The 13,365-nt window shown below is 48.9% G+C and overlaps 1 protein-coding gene across 4 annotated transcripts in view; it reads left to right on the top strand.

Annotated features, from left to right (window-relative positions):
- The window catches only part of BCL9L (BCL9 like), an 87,920-nt gene that overhangs the window by 53,145 nt on the left and 21,410 nt on the right, over nt 1-13,365 (top strand). For 2 of the 4 annotated variants that reach the window (XM_062594695.1, XM_062594692.1), the window contains exon 1: nt 9,824-9,861. The exons of the other annotated variants lie outside the window; for them this stretch is intronic. In XM_062594695.1, the coding sequence (XP_062450679.1) occupies nt 9,856-9,861 (6 nt within the window). In that variant the 5' untranslated portion in view covers nt 9,824-9,855. Of the gene's footprint in view, nt 1-9,823; nt 9,862-13,365 lie in introns of those variants that run through there. 4 annotated transcript variants of the gene reach the window in all.

The following is a 13,365-nucleotide window of genomic DNA, read 5'->3' as shown; positions in this document are numbered from 1 at the left end:
CTCCTAACTTTCCTTCCCTGTCTCTGGTGCCTGAGCTGGTGCCTGAAAGGTTCAAACGGTGTGGGAGGAGGAGGGCTCTGTATCAATAGGACAGTACTTCTGTGATGGGATAGCTGAGCATGATGTAGCCACACTGTTTCGTAAGCTAATTTGTGGTCTTCAGAAAAATTCTTGCTTTCTTCAGTGCTCAAGAGAACCCTTCAATGCAGTGAGTCTAGCCTACTAATGTAGTGCACCCTGCCTCCAGTGAGGGCATTGATCTTTTTTTCTACAATAGATGACTGGCAGCTTGATGTGCACTGGTGGAAGATGGTGCAGAGCTTACCTCTCTGTGCTATTCCTAGCATACTTAGTGCCTCTAGTTAGCCTCTTTCACAAACAAGGTATTAATTCAGCAAATGTCTTGGGGAGAAGAAGAGCAGGAGTGGTTTGGAAATAAAGATGCCAGCTTATAGTGACCTGCAGATTGCTGGCACCCATGAGGGATTCTAAGGTGGAAACTATTATTTTCCTCCAAGAGTAGAGCTCACTAGGTTCCTGATCTGGTAGAGAAACTGTTTGTGTGTATTACTTTTGGAAATTGCCTGTGTTAGTGGGTGCTTATGTGACCAAAACTGGTGCAGACTCCAGAGCTCGTAAGTTCACCTCTGAGAATGCATGTGCAGTATGATCATAACTGCTGCTGGCAGTAACATGGAGATGGCTTTTAAAACCTGATCCTGGCCACTCGTCTGTTTGCTATTTGCTTTTCCTGAGGAGAGTGAAACAGGACTTTTCAGTTCTGTACTGTCATGGTCAACTTCATTTTCTGGTTTCCAGGACCTTGCCTAGTAGGACTGCAGACAACACTGAGGATCTTGAAATGCTGTTGGCCTTTCTAGAGAGAGAGGAAAAGGGAGTCCTGAAATGGATCTGCTGTTTAAGTCCTTTCCTCTTTGTGATTTGAAATTTCTGGGGAAACTCTCTGGCACCCCTTCAACATCCCATTTGCATCATAGCTATGCTGCATTCCCCAGAATGCCAATGCGCTGCCTGTGGACTGTTTTATAGCTGTTTGTGGTGTCCCTCCACTCAACAAAACTGTTTTCCATGTTGGGGGAATGGAGGAGGGAAGCATCTCTGAGGGACTACTTAACTTCAACACCTGCTTATGTTCTGCTCTCTGGGCAGGTGACTGGAGCTTGGCACAGTCTGTTTCTAACCTATTCACCAGGAAAGATGCTTGTAATGAGGTCTGACCCATGGGCAAACTTTTAAACAAACACCAAGTCCCGAATCAAGTCAATACTTGGATCAACGGGTTATTTTTTTTTCCTCTGCCAGGAAATATCATATAGCTGTGTTCACTCAGTCTGCTGAAGCCGTGTTAAAATCCTGAAACGAAGGGCTGAAATGTCAAGATCTTTCCATTCACATTGTCACCAGTTTTAGGTATACTTAGGTTTTAGGCTTCTTGAAAAATTTTGCTTATGGTTCTCTGAGTTAGCTGGCTATGTTGACTGCATCAGCGGAGTGAAAAAGACTGTTCTATCTTGAAAATAGAGACTCATTCAGACAGTGTGTGCAAGCACATGCCTGGATGTATTCATATGCTTTAGGCAATGGGAGTAGGATCCCTGTTGTTTTTAGGAGCTTGTCAGTTGGATTGCATCTCTGCTCTTTGACAAATGCATATAGATTCTTTAGGGTGAGGTGGTGTGTACTGGAGTGTTGACCAGTCAGCTGGGCAGCTGGTTAGGTGCTCCTCAGCCAGCTGACCATTTGGCAAATCCTGGTAAAACTGTGCGATAATGGGCTTTCTACCCTCTGACCTCACTACTCATCTTCTTCCTTTTTTAATATAATCTAGGGAAAGCTGCATGACACTTTAATGGTGCAGTACCTACTGCAGCCTGGATACCCTCTACCAACCTGCATGTGCGGGTACAGCCTTGAGAGAGTCCGCTGAAGTGCTTTCCACCACTTGAGGGCTGGCGGGAGGTTTGAAAAACGGGTTTAGCGCTGCCTGTGCTGTGTTACGGCAAGTGTTCTACACAGCACTGCATTAGGGTTTGGAGACTGGCATAAATGTGGAGCCCTGAGACTTGCTGCTCTCCTTCCCACTCCACCGCAGCCAAGTCCTCTGTGTTTGAGGTTGCCTTTGTCTATAGTTTCACTTGGTCTGGAAAAGAGAGTCAGTCTTCTGGAAGTAGTGAGAGGTGAAAACCTAGCTGTTCTCTGATCCCTGGGCTGCCATCATTATGTTGAAATGGGCACTGGGTGTTCCCTGCCTATGTCCTTGCACGTGTATAGCTCTGTAACACAGCGTCAGCAGGGCAGCAGCCAGGCCTGAGCTTTATGATGATCCTCACTGAATATGGGTACTAGAGTATAAGTGGACAACACCGTACCCTGAGCCTGAGGAGGGTGCCCAAGAAGAGGCTCCACTCCCAGTGCTGCAGGATTTGGGAGGTGACAGCTTGTTTCCCATTTTATCATGTGACCATGAAGATGATTCTCCTGGATTTGCCCTCATGGAGTGAGGCTAATGAGCTTGGCATTTGAAAAGATGCATCTACTGATGCTTTTAACATTTGGAAAGAACTGTGAGGGCTGTGAGCACTGAGAGGGAGATTTAGAGCCCACTTTGCTGTAAATTAAAGCTATTGTGTCTACAGTAGAAACCTTGCCTCAGCGTGCTCTCTGCGGATTGATTGGGGAAATCTTGCAGGCAGTACCTGCACATGACTAACCAGTCTGTCTCCGGCCTCCTGCATGTAGGGCTTTACTTGCTTTTGCAGATAAGTTCTGATGCCCACAGGTGGGATCATGGAATTTGCTGAGCCAAGAGCATTGACCCTTGTCCTCTCTTCCCTGCTGTGCTGTTGGTAAGGCTTGCTGTCTGAATGACAGTGTCAGGGCCTGGGGACAGAGATCTCACAGGAGAAACCAGTTAGTGCTCAGGCTGAGCAGTGCCAGGGCACTGCGTGCTCTTGCTGCTGCAGCTCCAGCAGGAGAGACACCTGGCTGCATTTGACAGTGCTGCCTTCCCACCAGGGAGCACAGCATAGCAGGAGCTCAGTTGCATTTGCTGGCATAAAGGCTCTCGCACACCCACGCTCTAGTGCAGATCACACGTGTAGAGATACAGGTTCCCACCAGCGTGGACATGCTCATGCTGATTCATATGGATATGTGGTTAAGCAGGCACACCCACACTAACATGGATGCAAATAGATCCTTGCTGGTGTGGGCCTGCTCACCATCAGACAGACACAGACATGTTCATATTCGCACACCTTTAGGCTTGTGCTGACGGAGACATACTCATACATGCTCCCATGTTCTCAGATGCAGGCGACAGAGCTAAGCCACAGTCCTAGTCTATTTTTGGGAGCACTCTTAAGAATTTCGAGCATGTTTCAGATGTTACAGTCTTAGATGGAGGAAAGCTAGAACAGATGGCTGGAGGGTTCAGAGCAGCAGCCCTGCTGAGAACAGATATTTATAGGCAGATTTAACCCTTGTGTGCTTTTTGGAGCCACCTTTAAAGGGATAGCATCTGAAGTGAACTGTGGAGCAAGTCAATGAGCTCTGAGAATGTTTGTCCTGTCTGGTTTCTGTGAGCTGATTATCGATGTAGCTGGGAAATCGTGTGTGATGTTCTACTCTTTCTTGAGTATGGGGACACAGCTTTTTCACAACATTAGTGCCTGGTGCAACTGGGCTTGTCATGCTCTGTGAGCTGGGACAGTGGGTACTACTGAAGCTAGCCTCTGTTTGTGTGACCAGCAAAGTGAGGACAAAGATTGTTTTGTCCTTCTTGCTCTGTTTGGTTGGGGTTTTTTGTTTGTTTGCTTGCTTGTTTGTTTGTTTTGTTTTGTTTTTACACCCAACTTCTGCCTCTTCTTTGTTAGGAAAAGAGATTATATTTTCTTTCAAGCATTCTGTCTTGTAAAGATACACAGATTGAACGCTACCCTATCAGATTCTTCAGATGTTTTTACTTGCCCTCTTCTTGGGCCCTCTTGCTTGAATATTTAGGGGAAGAGCAATATCCATCTGTGGATTTTGTTGGTTTGAATGGAGCTGACAGCAAAGTTGGGAGCATAGCACATGTGTGTTGACGGGTCTGTCCGTAGCCCTGTCCCTGAGAGCAACCGGCCTGTATTCCCCTGTTTGGGACCTGAAGTACTGTTGTGTTTTACTGTTGTATTTAACTGGTGTAGTATGTCTCAAAATGGGCTTGCCTGAGCTGACTAACAGCTGAAGAAAGCAATCTGAAGAACAGCCAAAGCAGCGTCCTCAGATAGGGAATGTAAAGAAACTGCAGGATAGTTAGCTGAGAGCTGCAGTGGAGAAGGCTCTGGCTCTGAGAGAATGAGCAAGGGGCACAGACCTGGGGTGCTGGGCAAGTCCGCTCTAAGTACTTGTTGGCCTGGCTCCAGGAAATTACAGAGCAATGGTGCTCCCAAACTAGTGCAGGATACAGGGAGTCTGGATAAAAAACAAACAAAGATCCTCACTGCATTGGCAGAGTTGATGCTACCAGGCTAGAGAATTGTGCTGGCTGATGTTTGTGCTCCTGAAATTTGGGAGGTTGAGTCTAGGTGTGAGACACGGGGAGAAAGGGCAGTGCAAAGTGGAGAAAGGAATGTCTCTCATGTGAATAGTGAAACCTCTAGGCTTCTTGCTACATTACTTCTGCACAACAGCAGTCTGCAGAAGGAGTGATGTGCTCAGTCCTGTCTGTATTTTGAGTCCCTGTTGAACTGCAAATTACCCTTGTCAAGAATTTGATTAATCCAGATGTTTGGAACTGAACTTCGCAGGACAGATTGCAGGTTTGTGCCTAGCACAGGGTGTTCCAGGGTGCCGATGGCTGCTGTGCTGGATTGTGCAGGGCTCTGTTTTTGACTTCTGTTGTAGTGGAGCTGCCAAAACAACTTCCGATGTCAAAGGCAGCATGCTGCAGTTGTAAGTCAGGCTGGTAATCCAGAATCAGGTTCCTGATCGTTGGCTTCCCGGGAGATAAACTAAAATTGAACAACCAAACTTTGATGTTTTGTTCCCTGATGGCCAGTGCTTTCTGCCCAAGGTTCTTGAGCAGAACCTGGGACTTGAAATTGTCCATGGGGCATGAAGGCATGTCCTGGAAGTGATTGGCATGCTGCAGCAGCCTGCTGCGTGGGGTATGTCTGGGCCGCAGAGTCCTGGGGGATAGGAGAAAGGGACAGGTGGAAAAGCTTGGAGATGGCATGTCTGGGAGGAAAGGAGGTTTGAGTGTCTGGGAGGCTTAAACTGATACCATTTTATTGCTGTTTTATCTCTTGCTGTGTGTTGTGCCATCAAGTGAACATCCTCAGCAGGCTGGGCCCCACTCACAGCCGTGCTACTGAATTCATTTGAAACCCTGGCTGATTGTGTTACCCTCTGTGCCTCAATCTGAGGAGCAGGTGTGTATTCTCCTCTCTGTGTGGTAGAAATGGTAGGATTTGGGAAGTGGTGTCAAAAGCCGTGCCTATGTAGGCAATGACACTGTGGGCTGCAACTTCAGCATGCCTGAAATTTGGCTCTTCTCCAAGCAGGGCTTTGAAACTCCGCTAGGCAGTCTGGAGAGTGTGACAGAGCACTGGTCTTGCCTTGTCCTAGGACTTTGTAGTGCTGCTACTGCTACATCAGGCATCAGCTTGGTTGGGGTATTTGGGGTGTGAATTCAGAGCATCCCAGCTTCTCTGCATGGCATTGCTAGGGCTGGGAGATGCAAATTTGTAGGAGAGTAGGAGTATGTTGGAGTTGCTTCCTCCCTGTACTTGTTCATTCCAACTTCAGAGTATGTAGCCTTGGAAAAAAAAAAAAAAAACAATTAGTGTCTCCACCCTCCATTTGGCCCCTCCCTCTATGGCTATGTTCTCACTGCTCTACTGTGTGTTGAGTGGAAGAAGTCTCAGGCTTTGCAAGAGTGCAGGACAGATCATAAGTTCTTGTTGTCCCTGTCCTTCTGACATCTCAGGTTTTCTTGTTTTACCATTACTGAGCTAGAAAGGATGGAGGAGGAAATAAATTTTAACTGCTCTCTCCCCTACTAGATGCATGGTGATTGTTGTATGCCCTTCAATTTTCACTGTGATGTCTGTCTCCTCTTCCAAACTCCCTACCTCCTTTCCAGCCTCTCCCAGTTATGTTCCAGGTCCTTCACTGGCCAAGGTGGCTGCCAAACATTCCCTTATAGCTGTCTCTTGCCAACTGCATAGAGAAATGGGGCAAGGGCTGGTGTTCCAGGCCAGTACTTGCACCCGTGATTGGAATGTGACTTTAGGGTGAGAAAGACCTGGTTGCTCCTGCTCCAGTCCCACTGCAGCACATTCCGATAGTGCAGCTGATCCTGCTGGATACCCAGGTGCAGTGCTGGGAGCGTTCTGGCAGCTCGCAGTCTGCTTTGCTTCACGCTGGTGTTGGCTGGCAGCTGTGCCGTGTGCGAGGCTGACTACATTTGGTATCTTGATAAATTGGTAGGAGCCAGACTGCTCAGCAGGGAAACTGGGCATGCTGGGATGGTTTCCATGTAGCCAGGCTGGCTCTGCTTTTCTCCAGAACCCTGGGGAAGGGCCAGCAGCCACCTCGCTCCTTGTACCTGACTATGGAGGAGGAGACTGCATGGCAGGAACAACCCACCCAGTTGGTAACTGCCAGTGCCAGCGATCTGCCCACACTTGCCTGGCCTCCCACAATAGCCCCATTGTTCTGGAGAGGGCAAGGAGGAGGCTTTCCGCAGCTCCCTGGCCATCGTTAACCCTCTGCCTGCCAATATCAGGCTGCAGGGCATGGGTGCAAGGGGAGGTGGTGTGGGCAGATTGGAAGAACTCCAGTCACCCATAGGTGTGCCCAGGAACAGCTGCTTGGGAAACCAGGCCTCTGCTTTCCTGCTGCCTCTGAAGGTGCTAGTTGCTGCTGTTCTGAGGACAGCTAGCACATACCTGTGTTGAAAGTGCCACTTCAGTCCCATGAAGATCTGACCTGAACTGAAAAAGATGCAAATGGAGAGTCAGGCCCTGCTGAGCCTTGATTTCCTCTGATAAGATGTATGAGGCTCTTTGTGTTCCTTTGTGCCACTTGCTACTGTGACCTTGCTTTGGGAGCAGCGCTCACCAGCCACCTGCACAGTCACCAACAGCCAGCCTCTGTGTTGCTCCGGCACTGACGTGCATCTTGGAGCAGGAAGTGTCTTTTGGTATGGGATGTCTGGAGTGTTGGGGTGCTAATTCTGGTGGCTGGGATATCAGTGTGGAAGCTGTTTAAAGTGATTCCAGCTTGATCAAAGTGCCTTCTTCCTTCCTGTACTGTAACGTGATCACAGGCCAGAGAGCTGCTTTTGGTCTGCTGTGGCTTCTAATTCCTGTCGTTTTTAATGGACAGCCTTGGAAGAACAGACATGCCTTACCAGTGTGCTAACGCTGCCTGGATACAGACTCAGATCTAGAGGGGTACAGACAGAGCCAGAGAGCAATGTCTGTGTGCATAAGAGAACAAGGGAGGAGCTGGGACAGGCAGCACCACCCTGTCAAAAGCCAGAGGAGCCTGGACGCCTGCATTTCATTCTCCTGGCTGGGTCTGCACTGCCCATCTTTTGGCAGCGTTTGCAAAAGGAGCTGGTCTGCAGCATAGGCCTTCTGCACCTCATTAGGTCTAGGGCTTCTACCACGCCATTGGGAGGAGGAAGGGCACTGGTAGTGTGATCCCTATCATCTGAACTTCAGTCAGCTGGGGTTAGATGACCCACAAGAGAGATGCCCTGTGAGGTTGCCTTTGGATGTTAGGAGTGGACATGTGTTTTTCCTTCATAGGAAGATTCATATGTTGCAACTCCTCATTGAAGATCCTCTAGGTAAGGATCTGACTGTATTAAAATCACAAGTTTTTTACATCTGTTTGTAGCTGAGGTGTGGTGCAAGCTACCAAAACTAGAGGGAAGTGATTCTCTTAATGCTGCAGACTTGCCCACATCTCTTGCTGTGACTCAGAGCTTTGGGTAAGAGGACAGACCAGAGTGCTAGAACCAGTGCTGGGTCAGGACACGCTGTCTGCCATCACTGCTGTCAGTGATGCTCTCTGGTAGCTTTCTGCCACTATTCCTTCCCTACAAGCTGACTCCGTGGATTATAGGGCTGCCTGAGCACCTCTGCTTTGTCACAGATTTGCTCTCGAGAGTGCGTGGGCTAAGATGGAGGAAGAGGCTTTTGGATGGTATGCCAAGGCTGAGTATGGGAAACTTTTGGCTCTCAGTCTTGAGACATGTGGGTCATGGCATATCTTGTGCTATGGTAGCTCTGAGACTTGTGAATTGGCTCTGTAATTGAGACAGCCGAGAACTTTGAAACCTAATAAATACAGTGCAAGTGTCACTGATTGTTCTACTGTAAACCCTGTAGCTAATTTGCTTATATCATAGCCTGAACAGCTGCCACGATTCCAAAAGCTCCGTTACTTCCAATTCTTCCATTAGATAGCCTCTGTTCGCTTTCCCCCTCCTTTGTACCCCATCTTTTGTCAACACAAAACACAGATTGTATCAAGCAGCAAAGTTGTTAAGTAACGTAACTGGAGCTGAGTGTGCCAGTGAAGAGCCAAGGGCTGTGTTAGGAGTGGTTAAGGTCCCCAGTTATTCTACCAAGTGCAAATGAAGCTGCCACAGATCTTCGTATGGCAGAGTCCATGCACCTGGTTGCTGAAAGTAGAGTTCTGACCACAAGGAATACTGCAAACCTCACAACTCGGGCCTCCTGCAAGCCTCAAGCATGAGGGCTGGAGGAGTTTCAGAAGCCTTTGCCAGCTTTATGTGCATGATAATTTATTAAGACATCTCCCTCCTGGTGGAGAAGAGGGACTCTCTGGGGGCAGCCCCAAGAAAAGATTTTGGTTCGGTCCCTCCCTGCTGTGTGTTGCTGCATGGCCACTGTTAAACGTGTGTCTCGCTACCCGCCCAGAGGGCTGCAGTTAGTGAGATGGGGTGATTCCTGGCTCTTCCTCTGCGTTTCTCATGGTGGTAGCTGGAGGCCTGGGTCAGGGATAGATAATTACATCTCTGAAAGAGCTTGGCGATCTGTGGGGAGGTTTGTCTAAGGGCAAAGTAACCTCAGGGACTTTAGGACAGTTCTGCGGGACAGGCTGTGTCTTTTTGCACCCTCTGAGTGGGAGAAGCAAGGAAATTTCAGCAAGACATGCGGGGGAGTTTCTGGAGCATGAAGTGTGCTGAGGAGGTGGAGCAGCTGCCCTTTCAGGGTGCTCAGTGGGGAAACCCCTGACCCATAACATGAACAGGGTGAAGTCCAGACTCTGGCAGTGAAGTCTGATGAGGAGTATTTGGCCTGTTTGCCTTCCCTTCCTCGCTCCCTTCTTCCAGGTCTTTCCCCCTCTCTCTAACCCAATGCTGGAATTGCAATACCTTGTACAGGCAGCCGCTGCTGCGCAGCGGGATCTTTGCCGCCTACTCTGATCGGTGCTGGTGAAGGTGAAGGGTTTCCCAGGGTGGAATTTCCTGCAAGGCAGATGCACGGCTGTTTCCCCTTTGACCTTAAACCCCAATGTGCCTTAGTCATGATGGCATGCAAATAAGAGAAACGGGGGTGGGGGCTGGAGGGAGCTGCTGGGAAGAGGAAGTGACCTCAGCCAAGGTTTAAATATAGAGCCAAGGCTCTGCTGTTTGCTAGGGCTGTTATTTATAATCTTGGAGGAGTATTTGGTGACTTCTTACATCTCTTCTGCAGTCCACGCTCACACAAGGCAGTGTAGACAGAAAATGTTTTCTATGCAAGGTGCTGGGACCACAAGCCTTGCTTTCTCAGCTCTTTCCTGCGTTTCTCTGCCAGGCCGCCCCACATGCACGTGAGTTGGTAGGCATACTTGGACGTGTGCGCACAGACATGCACGGGTGCTGTGCTGTGATTTGGGCATTTTGCTGGCTTGTAGGTGCTCCAGCCTGTGCTTTTTTCACCTGAGAAAGTCCAGATGTGCCCTTTGCTCATTGCATTTAGTGCCAGGACTGGTCACGGGAAGGGAGCCCAATTCTTTGCTAAATGGGTCCATTTGAGGACTGGGCCAGGAATCCCGGGATCCGCAATTGATCTGAACACAGTATAGAAGCAGGTCAAAGAAGGGGTGTCTGACCAAATCATCCTGCATGTGGCTTTAAAAACGTGTCTCGTTTCCTCTTCCGTGAGCTTCTTCAAAGGCAAACCTGCTTATTGCATGCTGTTTGTGTTGCATGTCCCAGGGTGCAGTGCAGCTGGGGTACGGGGAGGGAGGGGGGTCTTGAACACTGCATGCCAGGACTCGGAGTCTGGAAGGATTGTTCCCTAGTTCAGGCGGGAAGTGGCTGCAGTTTGCATTGTAGGGCTCAGAGGGCTATGCTTGGCTGAGAACTGTTGTTTGGAGAAAGCTTTTCTGCAAGCTGATGCAGGATCGGTAAACCTTGCTCGCAGTTTGCAACAGGCATCTCCATGCTCTATTTGTCTGAGGAGGAGGAGCAAGCATCTGCTGAGCTTCTGCGAGGATATGGTGTAGCCACATGACTCTCCCCTTCAGCCCAGCCATCTGCACCCTGTGGTGCATGAGATGTTAACAGTTTCTAGTTTGAAGTCTGTGGTCCAGAGGAAGTGCTTGGTCTGGGTGTGGGATCCCCTCTGTGCAGGGTTAGGTGCTTCAGTTCTGGCTGGAGATGCAATACGTTTATCAGTACTCAGCCCCGGCTGCTTTGAGGCTGAGTGCCCTGGACGATGGTGACACCTAGTGGTTTCATTCCATAGTCCACACATCAGGCATAGAGATGGGGTGCTTAGTGCAACTCCCCAGAAAATCTCCTGATGTTTCTGGATACCCTGAATGGAATGGGGCATGCAGTGAACTCCTCCCTGCTGTGCCCTGTGAGGCAGATGCTCCCCCTTCAGATCTCAGGAGTGGTTGTGGACTCAGTGCCAGGACTTTCCAAAGCAATAGGGAAGGGTGGTAGAAGCTGACTTTGAGAAATGCTTTCTGAAACGTTACTGGCCCTGGTTCTGGCAGGGAGCAGTGCACCATGGCCAGTCCCCTGGGTTGGCGGAGTGGAGAACTCCCACAGGAAGCATATGTGAGTTGTTGCAGGCTTGGAAACATTTGAAGTGTATGAGCTTCCTGGGCTCTTCTGCTTGGACTGCCACCCTTGCTATGATGAAGAGGACAGTGCCCAGTGCAGGGGCTCAGGATTGTCATCTTCTCGAAGGCTGCCAAGTCTTGGAAATGGCAGCAGCTGGTCCTATAGGGGACTACTGGTTAGGACATGGGGGGGAGCCAGGAGACCTGGATCTATTCTCACTCCAACTTTCTCTGCTCCAGGATCGCTTTCTTAACTTGCCGATGTAGTCCCTTGAGAGTCGCAAACAAAAATGGGCTGCAGAAACAGAAGTCATAATTACTCCCTTCTCTGAATATTGAAGAAGGTTCTATCCAAAGTTGGTGGTGCCCTGTGTTACCAGGTAACCCTGTGACTAATTTATACTCTTCTCAGGTGGTTGTGCCTAGCTAAATCATCATCATCACTTATGTGGAGCTGTTCTCTCTTGGGACATGTAAGGACCTTTGCAGGAGGCCTGGAGTGCCTGCTGGGCCCAAATGCTGAGTGGCCCACAGATAAGAGAGAAGGTATACATGGGGGGGGGGGGGTGTCACTGGGAAAATGAATTCACTGGAAGGCAGCTGTTCAGCTCCTCCACTTTGCTGGCTGCTTCTGGAGTTTGTCTCTGCAACTTCTGGAGCAATTTAACTGCCCTCCCCTCCTGCACGTTTAGCACAGCATGAAGCCTTAGGTCTCTGGAGACGCTGCATAGGGAAGGGCCCAAGTGTGATGTCCTTGGCAGAGTATGGATTAGCTTGCACACCACTGGTTTTATGATCCATGAATGTTTTGAAGAGGCACTTAAGGATCAGGCCTGCCAGGCAGGTGGCAGGAACTTTAGTCATCTTAGCATTGCTTTTGGCAACAGAATTGAGGGTGGGTGGAGCTCATTTTGGGTAGCAAAGGTGTATGCGTATCTGCATTTGTAAGAGCTAGCAAGGGCAGGGGTGCCAGAGGCCTGAGAACATGTATTTTTATAGAGGAAATGGTGAAAACCAGGGCAAAGTGGGAAAGGGCTAAGGAAATACAAGAGACTTCTCAGAGGTTAAGGACAAGAAAAAGACACTGAGATTAGGAACTGCATCGTGCTGTAAGGTTGGGCGATGCTATTGCACACGTAGAGCAGGGGTGCTTATTGACAATGGCTATTCTGTCATGGATCCATGCAGAGAGATTCTTTTGTTAAAAGAGCAGAAACTGTTCTTGTAAAGCAGCAGCAAGGGAGCTCCTTGTGAAGCTCCAGCATTGCTGGATTCTGATTCTGCACACTGCTGGCATCCCAAGAGCTTTTATAGTTATTGCTGAATGATCCTAAAGTGCTTTCTGAACTCTAGATGCAGCTAAGAGACCTTCCTTTTAGACTCAACTGCATCAGCCTTTTACCTCTCTTGTGTAGCTCTGGGCAAGACTAGACTCCTTCATGATTTTTGTGGGAAAGGTGGGCTTTCAAGGCCTTACCTACAAGTCCTGCTCTTTAGGAAAGCTACTGTAGTAGAGGGCAGTGCGAGGTACAGCTCACCAGGTGAACTTCTTAGCACTACTCACCTGGTCACAGTAACTCCAGTGCACAGAAACAATGGGAATTGTGTAAAGAAGTTTTTTTGTTTGTTTGTTTGTTTTTTAGTCCTGTGTAGTTTTTAGTTTTTAATCCTGTGCACTAACTGCACAGGGAAATTCTTGCTCTGAAGGTTCATTGCAGCTGGTAGCGTTTTCTGCCAGAATGGTATTCACAGAAAAGCAGCACCCTTCATGTATAGATGAGTGTGTCTTTCTGCAACCCAGGAAGCCTGTTTTCTTGCAGTCCAAGATGGTCTCCTGCCCTGAGCTGAGTGCCACATATAATGGAAAAGTTGATGCTGAGGAAGATCCCCAGGGGAGTCTCTGGAAGAAGCAATTATGGTAACAGGGTGAAGTACAGGGGTCAAGTAGATGAGTGGTGTGATAGGAGAACCTGGGTCATGACCCTGTGGGACCCTGCTAACAGAATGAGGTACTGAGTAGACATGGCAAACACTTTAAGGGGGACAATATGACTGCTTCAGAAGTGTTTCATACATCCAAGTGTTGCTACCTGAATGAGCCACATCACTCACATCTATAAGCTAAAATCTTCAAGGTGTTTACCAGATGCTCCGTGGAGGTGTTCAGCTGTCACTGTGGCTTGTGACCCTAGCCAGGTTTTGCATCCTCTGAAGGAGGGATCCTGCCCTGAAGAAAATGAAAGCTTTTTGAGCAAAAGT

Source organism: Rhea pennata, chromosome 24 (genome assembly GCF_028389875.1).
Source record: "Rhea pennata isolate bPtePen1 chromosome 24, bPtePen1.pri, whole genome shotgun sequence".
Classification (NCBI taxonomy): Eukaryota; Metazoa; Chordata; class Aves; order Rheiformes; family Rheidae; genus Rhea; species Rhea pennata.
Note: the sequence above shows the minus strand (reverse complement) of the source record. Positions and strands in the feature narration are given on the sequence as shown.